Genomic DNA, 10,020 nt, shown 5'->3' on the forward strand with positions numbered 1-10,020 from the left:
AATAATTAGTAGCCTCTGTGTTCTTCCAAACTATGTTCTATGTGTAAGCCAAATTTCATCGCGATTCGTTCAACCGTTCTGGAGCTACCTACAAACAAAAATCCTTCCATCCATCCATCTAAACATTCTCATTTATAATATTAGTAAGATTTCAAAACTGAAAGAAATAAAAAATAAAGTTGTTGACAACCGTACTAGATTAAACAGCTTTATTTATCGAGCACAAATTGCTTTTACTGCACACTTCAACATTAAAACTGCAATAAACAGATGTTGTACTTGTTTATGGAGCTAACACCCATAAAATCCTTTACGAATATTGGCCAAACTCAGTTATATTCACACTTAATATTGAAACAAAAAATATGATTGACAAATTAAAAAAAAATAAGAGAAAAAATTAAAAAATAACTTTGTTACTGTATTGTTTTAAAATAATATTATGCCTAATAACGCAGATAAGACGTATTCACTTTAGGGTTCAATTTCTAAATAAATATAAGAAATATTAAAATAATTTAATAAATACAATTTATATAGTACAGTTCACGTTCCTTGTGATGACTATCTTTCAATCTATATTTCTACTTAAGTTTTTCGATTAAATTTAATGTCTTAAGTCTTTATGGATAGGAAAACTTCCATCAGGACCAGAGTGTATCTCGATCAAGCTTACAATCCCTATGATGTGGGTTGCTTCAACAATTACATGAACAACGCAATTTACTTTTATTACGTAGTTTAACTGGATTAGTAATAGCTACCGCATTTTATCTCTTGCTAAAGCAAATCTTGTAATAAAGATTTGTTTAGTATACATAAATAAACTAATCATACGTCTTCATATACATTAACCTACAAAACAGGCGTTGTAATAAACCAAAATACGTACAATTAATTAAAAAATAAACGTAATTTAAATTGATTGACCTTTCAGTTAAAGAGCCAACCTGATTTATGTTAAATGGTGATTTAAAAGATATTTGTAGCGTTGTTATTCTGTCCTGCATGTTAATTAATATAAAACTGCCGTATAAAATATTTACTGCAATTATTTCAAAAAATATTTACGATGCTATATTCTGACAGGCGCTTTACGGCTACAATAATAAATTCTTTGACACTTATTATAAATAATATTTACCCATAATAACCAAATGATTATTATAAATTTGATGGTAAATTTTGACGTTTTGAAAGACTGTCTTCGTCTTTGAATGTATAATACAATTCTTTGCGCCCTTTTCGGTTAAAGAAAAATGTTTACAACAATCTTAAAAAGAAAGTGACTTTTCTAAAAACTGACACAGACTAATGGTCGAAGATTATTCTCAGATCTTGCAAATACCTAGCTTTTGTTTCTGAAAATATACACGTAGACTTTGTATAACCCTTATGAAAGCAAATCTCGTTATCTACAATAACATTTAACAAATTTTGGTATACAAGAGAAATAAGTTTTCAGATCAGCTTATGTATCTGTGGGTGACAGAATTTTTATCTTACGTGCTTACTATATCTGTCCGTGACAGCACTCGACATTTAAATACTTACATAAAAAAATCAGTTTTAAATATCTTTGTAGTAAAATCTAGCCACCACATCCCACGGACAATTACAACAAACGAATAATATAATTTTTAACCTGTGTTTACCATAATTTTTAAAATTAAATTAAATGTGTAATCTAACATTTATTATGGTACCAAGTTATATTAATTGAAAACAAATTTTAAAATCTTAAATTAAACTGAATCCAATTTCAAGATCTCATTACAATCTTACAATTTATTTTAAGAAAGCATCAAATGTTACGGCTCAGTATTTTCTGATCTTTTTCCAATCTCTTGAATCGTTTGAAATTTATTTAAGAGCATTGTCAAAAAGGCGATATTCTCTGTTCCTATATTACGTTCTTATTGTTATACGAGAGTCGTATTTTATAAATCTTTCTATTTGACAAAGCGACTTTATGAGAATTTTGCGAGGAATACAAAGATGTGAGAAGTCTAAGTTGACTAAGACTCCGAGTGTGCCTGTGACAAGCATATGTGATGATGATGCAGCTGTTTAATGAGCTACAGATTTTTCTTCAAATAGCTGTTGATGACGACCTTGTCCTCTTAGTTTTGTTAATAAAAAAGCAGTAATTACTTTGATTTTAATAGACTGAGTTATGGCGCAATTCTGGAAAAGGGAAAAACCAAATTTATTCTGGAAACCACTCATTTTTACAGGATCAAAAGTAGAATATTTCTGACTATATTATATCACCGCTTAATCTTAAGCCGTTAAACTGTTACTGGTAACAAACATTCATACATCCATACATCCAAACTTTTCCATATATAAATCTTGTAAGATTATGATGTGTAAGTAATGAATGGAAAATTAATACGTTCTGTTTAATCTTTTATTTACTTAGCAAACATTTACCAAATTTTTAAGATAAAGTGATCCAATTAACTAAACTAGAACTTTTTACCACTATCTATCTTATCGATATGTTCCAAGAATATGTGCTCAATTAAAATACATTTTAGACTACATTTAAAATGTTGTAACAGAATGGAGAAGAGATAGAGAGCGTCGATGGCTCAGGGCTTAAGCCATTGACTGGTAAGCAGGTCCTGGGTACGAATCCCGCCATGTATTAATATGTTTTTCAATTTACATTTGTACATTTATCCGACATTCTTACTGTAAAGGAAAATATCGTGATGCGACCCGCACGTAACTGCAAAGAAATTCAAAGATACATGCGAAGTCAACCAACCCGCACTGTAGCGTTGTTTCACTATGTAGTCACCCCTGATTTAGGGTAGGCTGCGAGTCCCACAGTGGTGACGTAAATTTAGCTGTTGATGATAAAAAGATTGGAATATAAGTATCAATGTTCAGTTTCTAAAGTGAAGTTTAATTAATTTACCATGTAATAATTGTGTCACGCCAATTAACTGTTTAAATTATCGATGACGGAAACTCCTTCATTAAAATGAGACAAGGGTTCACAATACACTTTGTAGAAATATTCACGGAACTATGGCAGTTCAAATAACAACGTTAAATAACTTTGAATGTTGAAAATATCTTTGACGTTTAAAGACAGGACTTGAAAACGCGCATTTCATGCTTTCAAATAGAACGAACAATGAGTGCTTGCTTGTGTGCTCGTTTACACACATAGTATTAATATTTGTGTCAATAAGCGTTTCTAAAGATGTTTAAATTTTACATGTCAACATCCTCCCATCTATTTCATCCAAGCCAATCAAATGAATTGTTAGTCCATTTCTCTATAATCAAAGGACAATATAGATAGATCGACCAATTTCCATGAAGTCAATGAAATGATATGAAAGCCCACTAAAGAAACTTCCGCCTTCCTATTCTGTGGTTCAAAACACCTGAACAATATGTTATCGTTAAAACTCTGCCTATAAATTCTGTTTGAAGGTGATAAGAACTGATGTTAAATTTAACAAGTCCTATTTTAACATTAAAAACTCAAGTATGTTTATATAACAAAATATATTTGCACAAAATACTTTAACATTAATTAAAACTAGTTAAATAAACATATTAAATTAAATAATAATGATTGTTACAAAACAATAATCGAAAGGTGGGATGTGAACCCTCTACCGCTTAGTCATCAGTCTGTACTTTTAACCATTGAGCTATTGGTGCTTCGTAATATTACAAAGCGTATGTCCAATGTGACCAGGTGCTGATATGTTCCTGCAGCTTATCTCCCGGACTATTAGTCGCGGATAACTGCCGGTGACCAACGATACGGTAGTTTGGTGTTAGATAGTAATTCTTAACACCACAAGATAACAAATCTTCAGCAGCCTGCAAAGCTTCTGGTGTCGGAAGATCATCTGTAATCGGAACAATTGTATAAATCTATCTGCAGGTTTCACTGTCTAAATAAATAATACAGACATATTGCAATCTATTTTCATTTGAACACAGCTCAGTAGTTGAATGCAACGGTTATCTTAATAATATCATAAATGCGAATGTGTAGATGGATGGATGGATGGATGTTTGTTTGAAGGCATCTCCAGAACGGCTGAACAGATCTCTATTAAATTTGGCATACATTTAGAACATAGTCTGGAGAAACACATAAGCTACTAATTAAGTTTTATGTTCGCGCGGACGGAGTCGCAAGCAACAGCTAGTACGACTAAATAAACTAAGCACTTGTTTTCAAACTAAAGTTCAATTAAACTTCAATTATTTTCAAACTTTTTAAGAGTTTGTAGGACAACTTGAATTGCATATGCTTTAACTTACATGAAAAGTCTCCTATGAAAGACACAGCAATGGCCTTATCGTTGTACCCGCGCGTGTGAGCTCCGACGTGCTTCCAACCTGCACCTTCATATACTTTGCCGTTGCTCCCGATAAAGAAACTGCAATATTATAGAGGCTTAATCGAATTAATTTGAAGAGAAAATTTAATAATAAATATGTTCAACTATGAACAATCCTTTATGATTAATGACTTATGGTGATTTAAGCAGTTCCTTTACTGAAAGGTCTGTAGGGATTACTGTCCAGCAGTGGGCAGACAGCTGATGATGTTGGTAGTCCAGTATATTGTGGTCTCTAACCTAACAATTGTATCTAGTAGTTTGCCTCCCGGAGACCTCATTTAGTCCTCTTTCCCTTCCCACCGTTTTTCTTATAAGGAAAGGATGGGAAGTGGAAGTGGACTTTCCGGATGAGAGGATGCATACGAAGGGAAAATATTTTATTTCTGTGCAACCTCTCCTCCGGCGATTAAAGGTAGGCAACGCATATGCAATTGCGTATGTCTATGGACAGCGGTCGCTTCGCTATTTCAGTGATTTCAGGTGGCCGCTCGCTCGTTTGCCACCTTATGATATAAAAAAAAATGGTACTTACGATTGGCCGATGTCGGTGAAATTTAAATGATTGATATGGTAATCTCTAATGCTTTTCAAGTTGCTTTCACAGGTATGATCAGTATAACATGGCGGTGACACTGTGTGCTGTATGACTACAATCTTCACTGGCAAATCTAATAGAACTGTGCGCCGCGTTGACTCCCATCCCCATAGCCAAATCGGTACAACGCCACAACTCGCGTCTGAAATAGATTGACACATTAAAAAAAAATTAAATAGATTTTTTATAAATAAAATAAGAACTGATTTATCCTAAATGCTACTGGATACTTCATACTAATATGATAATTTAAAATTGATGGATGGATGTTTGTTAAAAGGTATCTCCAGTACGGCTGTAAAGATCTCGTCGAAATTTGGCATAGATGTGGAACATTGTCGAAAGAAAACAAAGGTAATTGAGTTTAAGTTTTTAATTAATTCCGCGCGGACGTATCCGGAACAGCGGGCGACTATAAACTAGAAATTTATGTTTAAAAACTTTGCTTGTACCAAAAAACTTACATACTGTTAACGCTTTGTTTGCCGACATATCAAAAAATAATACATTTTAACCTCCTCGTCAATAATTCGATGACAAATTAATAATTTCCTTACCAATAAATGCTGTTGTTGTTGAAAATATTTGATGCAAGATAAAAGCAATTAGTAAAAAGAAATTTGCCATTTTAATAAAATTTTAAACACAACTTCTTAATTTATATATACTTAACTATTGAAATCTTTTTCCAGATTGAATCTAAAACCACTCGCACGTATTTAAATACTGATGAAATATTTCTCCCCCGACTGTAGAAATTTCCCATACATTGTTATCAATGTTCTAAATAACAACGCAAAACAAGGGCAAAAGATCGTTGTGATATCAAAATAATAACGACATTATAAGGTTTTCAAGATTTACTTTGAATAATAATATTAAAGCTATTTAATAATAATTGATCTTAAGGGAAAGTCTATACCTAGCAGTGGACATCATATGCCTGAAAACAAAAAAAAAAATGGTCATGACAGACTGACGGACAACAAAGTGATCCTATAAGGGTTCCGATTTTTCCTATGGAGGTACGGACCCCTAAAAAGAATATTAGTTAATAATGTTTTCTTTTCAAATACATTGTGACGAGATTCACGTATCCTAACATTTTAAATGATTTTATTATAATTAATAAATATTCAACCCTAACTAGCACTTCTAGCTATAACTAAGTAGTAGTATTGACAACCTCTATATAGTAAGGAAATAGTTCTTCCCCGAATCCGATAGTCAATGACTAAATTAAGTCAATGAAGCACGCTTAACATTGTATATTACTATACAAACTTTAAGGTTATCCAAACTTTATTGGAAAATAGCTGGCGCCCTCAATTCGCGCGCAGAGAAATGTTTTCACGATGAAATATTGCCTTTATACTATTGCGGACTGCTACATATTTTCCAAGACGTGCAAGATATATAGGTGCTAGCCACAACTGAACGCAATATAACTCTACCCGCAATGGAAGCTTAACTTAGCAACAACATGCGCTTAAAACTAGCCCCGAGCCGCCATAAAGTTTGAATCTTGTAATACATTTTAGCGGGCATAAGAACTTATCATTTTTTATTTTCTTGTGTGAATAGTTTTTATATTATTGAATACAAGAAATATATTTTAAATTTCTAAACTGGTTATTTGCAATTTAAATATTACTACATATTTATGTATTGTCTCTTACAATTCAATGGAAACCCATACCCTACCATTTGGCTCTACACAAATAGAATTAATTTTGCTGTGTAAATAACTGAATATTCCTCAGAAATTTTCCAACTAAGAGTAATTTTCGCAATATTATCCTTAAATAATATCATAACATGGAAAGTTTTCAATATTTCTTACATTGTTATTTACTCTTTGCATTTGTAGAGATTCTACGAAGAACCGAAATTGTTCCATTATTATCAATTCAAAAAATGTTATTTGAATACAGTTACAGTTAAATATATAAATGTAAGGAGGCGTGTTAGGTTTATGGTACATTTATATATGTTTAGTACTGGCAACTTTGTGTAACTGTGTTCGCTGTTTGAAAAGATGTCATGGCGTGTGTGTAAGAAAATAAAGATGATTAAACAATAAGAAAAGTGTGTTTTAACATGGTAGCAGAGTTTTTTTAACAGTAATTAATGGCAATTATCGTTATAAAATCTTACTTCTTCCTAATATTATAAATGCGAAAGTTTAGATGTATGGATGGATGTTAGAAGGTATCTTCAGAACAGCTAAAGCTTACCATAGATGTAGAACATAGTCTGGAATTAGGTGAGGCTTCCAATTAACTTAAAACCTAATAGTTTTTTTTTTATCCCATGGGGATGGAGTAGCGGGCGACAGCTAATAAATTATAAATATACATTTCCCAGACAAAAAAGTAGAATAACATTTACAGCTTTCGTTTTGTTACACAGTTAATATAGACGGTCGTCTAACATGACTTTCCATCACATTTTCAAATATGAAACGGGGAAGACCTAAGTCCAAATGATACGCGGGATCTTTGTTTACCTGCATCAAAATGTACTACCAATTACTATGTTAAAATATATATACAAAATGGTTGTCTATCTGTCTGCAAATTCTCGTTTGTTCTGGGTAATATCTAAAACGGTTAGACCGATTTCGAAAGGAGTTTTATTTAAATTTAAATATTTCACGCTGACAAAGTTGCGAGAAATAACAAGACTATTATTTCTTTTATCTGACACGCATTCGTTAAGAATAATATAATATAAGTATAGGGCAATAGCATCAGAAATAAAAATCAGTAGATTTACCAGATTACGTAAAAGAAATCCGCAATCACTGTTCAGCCAGAGTCTAGTTCTTCTTCAAAAGTTCCAGATAAATTCTCAAATTCTATCTCGTTTAGACTTTTGTGTCCTAGCTCTTGACTTCTTTAGTACTCGTATAATAGTCGTGTTCGACGTCATCCAATGTAGCTTCAACCACTATGTTAGCTCTTCACCTTACGTCCATCTGATTGATGATCCAGGAGACAGAGAAAAGGTTCAAGGTTCAAATAATAATGATAAACAGATGCTTACCTTTACAAACAATAATTGTGTTTACATTTATCCTATAAATACGCACAAATAACCTATGAGTAGGAATCCATTGAAGAATCCATTGCTTTTGCTAGAATCATAATAAAAGGTTTGTTTAGAAATAAATATTGTGATGTATTGAAAAATATTATCCGGGATAATAGAGGCGTCGGGGATTTACAAGTTACCGGCCATTGTGATCTCCTACATATATACTCACACGATTTATTCTAAATGCATTTTATATTCGTACGTGGTTAAAGTGTACCAATAGAAGTCTACTGTTTCCTAATAGAAGTAAAAATGACGAGTCTACATTTACTACTCTTTGTTTTTGTAGCAAAAATCGTTGCCGCTACTGGTAAATATCTCACACTTTATTTTTATTTTGATGGTACCTAATTGTGTGTTGTGGTTTCTCCTACTCTATGATAATCGTATCATCTTCATACTCTAATCTTACTCTATGAGTGTGTTCTATATTTTACAAATTAATTAAATATAATATTTGTTATTTCATCACTCTCTTCGGAATTTCACATATTCAAATCTTCTTTTCTCTATCTCTACTTATATACCCCTACTGAGATAATAATGCTAAATTAATTAAAAACTATCACCAGGTTGACAGTACGTAAGTTGCCATCGGGTTAACCTTCCACATTATCATTGCCATCACCAGATTAACATAATATTTCATGATTACAGATAGAGATTGTGGGGTATTACCAATAACATTATGGAGCGGAGAGAAGTCGCGCAGGACGTCGATGCTAAAGACACCAGTACAACTTGTCGTCATCCAACACACGGTCTCACCTGCATGTTACACTGACCAGGCTTGTGAGAGTATTCTACGCGGTATCAGGATACATCACATCGTAGATTTAGATTTCATCGATATTGGAACATCGTAAGTATAAAGATGATATCAAAAAAAGATTCTTGCAAATACCAAATTAGATTTGACCAATAACAATCTCGACACATTGACACTTTTGCATCATCGTAACTGAAAATCCTGATATACGATATATCTAGAGCTTGGTAATTCCGTTTCGATCGTCAATCTTTTAATTCATTGTTTTAATAATAATTAAATGCAAAATATAAAGAAGAAGGAGCTCACAGAACCAGCAGTGAACAGAACAGTAATAAAATTAATTTGCGAAGAATGATTTAACAATTTTATCGTCATCTTATTTGCAGATTTCTTATCGGTGGTAACGGCAGAGTATACGAGGGCGCTGGCTGGCAACGCATTGGCGCGCACACGAGGGGGTACAACGACAAATCCATCAGCATATCTTTTATTGGGAACTTTAATAGTAAGTAAAGGAATCAATGAAGTAAACAAGTTAATTCACTGCTGTAATAAGAATGGAAGCTTTAAAAATACCATCAACTCTGGATCTCTAGATGCTATGAATGTATTGAAACAAAATCATCATCACCGTCATCGGACGACACAACAGACCGCCAGGTTCCATCCACACCATCACGATGGCTGGCAATCCACAACCGTGCAGATTGCGCGAAACTTCCTGCCTCGCACAGCAGCGTTGTGGAATAGTCTGTCCTCGGCGGTATTTCCAAACCGCTACGACTTAGGGTCCTTTAAGAAGCGAGCTTATCACCACCTCAAAGGCCGGCAACGCATTTGCGGTTCCTCTGGTATTGCTGATGTCCATGGGCGTCGTTATACACCTCGGTGTTCCCGCTGCTCGTTTGCCCCCTTCTGTTATAAAAAAAATAGATTGCCATTGTAAATAGAGCAGATTATAAATACTTCTTCGTCTTACAGATGAACTGCCCACATCTAAAGCATTAAAAGCGGCTCAAGACTTAATAAATTGTGGTGTATACAATAACTATTTGACCAAGGACTACGAACTGGTAGGACACCGACAGCTATCTGCAACACAGAGCCCCGGCGACTCCCTACAGGACCTTATAGAGACGTGGCCACATTGGAAAAAGTTTGATTAA

The 10,020-nt window shown here is 33.4% G+C and overlaps 2 protein-coding genes across 2 annotated transcripts; one reads left to right on the forward strand and one right to left on the reverse strand.

Annotated features, from left to right (window-relative positions):
• Positions 1–3,651: 3,651 nt before the first annotated feature.
• LOC106119710 (peptidoglycan recognition protein-like) lies at positions 3,652–8,226 on the reverse strand. Its single transcript, XM_013314844.1, has 4 exons — positions 8,220–8,226; positions 4,921–5,125; positions 4,306–4,424; positions 3,652–3,884 (listed from the first exon to the last, which is right to left on the reverse strand). Exons 1-4 carry the CDS (start codon positions 8,224–8,226, stop codon positions 3,700–3,702), a joined length of 516 nt encoding a protein of 171 aa, XP_013170298.1. The 3' UTR covers positions 3,652–3,699.
• A 67-nt stretch (positions 8,227–8,293) lies between these two features.
• On the forward strand, positions 8,294–10,020 carry LOC106119718 (peptidoglycan recognition protein-like). Its single transcript, XM_013314855.1, has 4 exons — positions 8,294–8,392; positions 8,740–8,944; positions 9,241–9,359; positions 9,836–10,020. The coding sequence occupies exons 1-4, from the start codon at positions 8,335–8,337 to the stop codon at positions 10,018–10,020; spliced, it is 567 nt and encodes a 188-aa protein (XP_013170309.1). The 5' UTR covers positions 8,294–8,334.

Source organism: Papilio xuthus, unplaced genomic scaffold (genome assembly GCF_000836235.2).
Source record: "Papilio xuthus unplaced genomic scaffold, Pxut_1.1 DF829129.1, whole genome shotgun sequence".
Taxonomy (NCBI): Eukaryota; Metazoa; Arthropoda; class Insecta; order Lepidoptera; family Papilionidae; genus Papilio; species Papilio xuthus.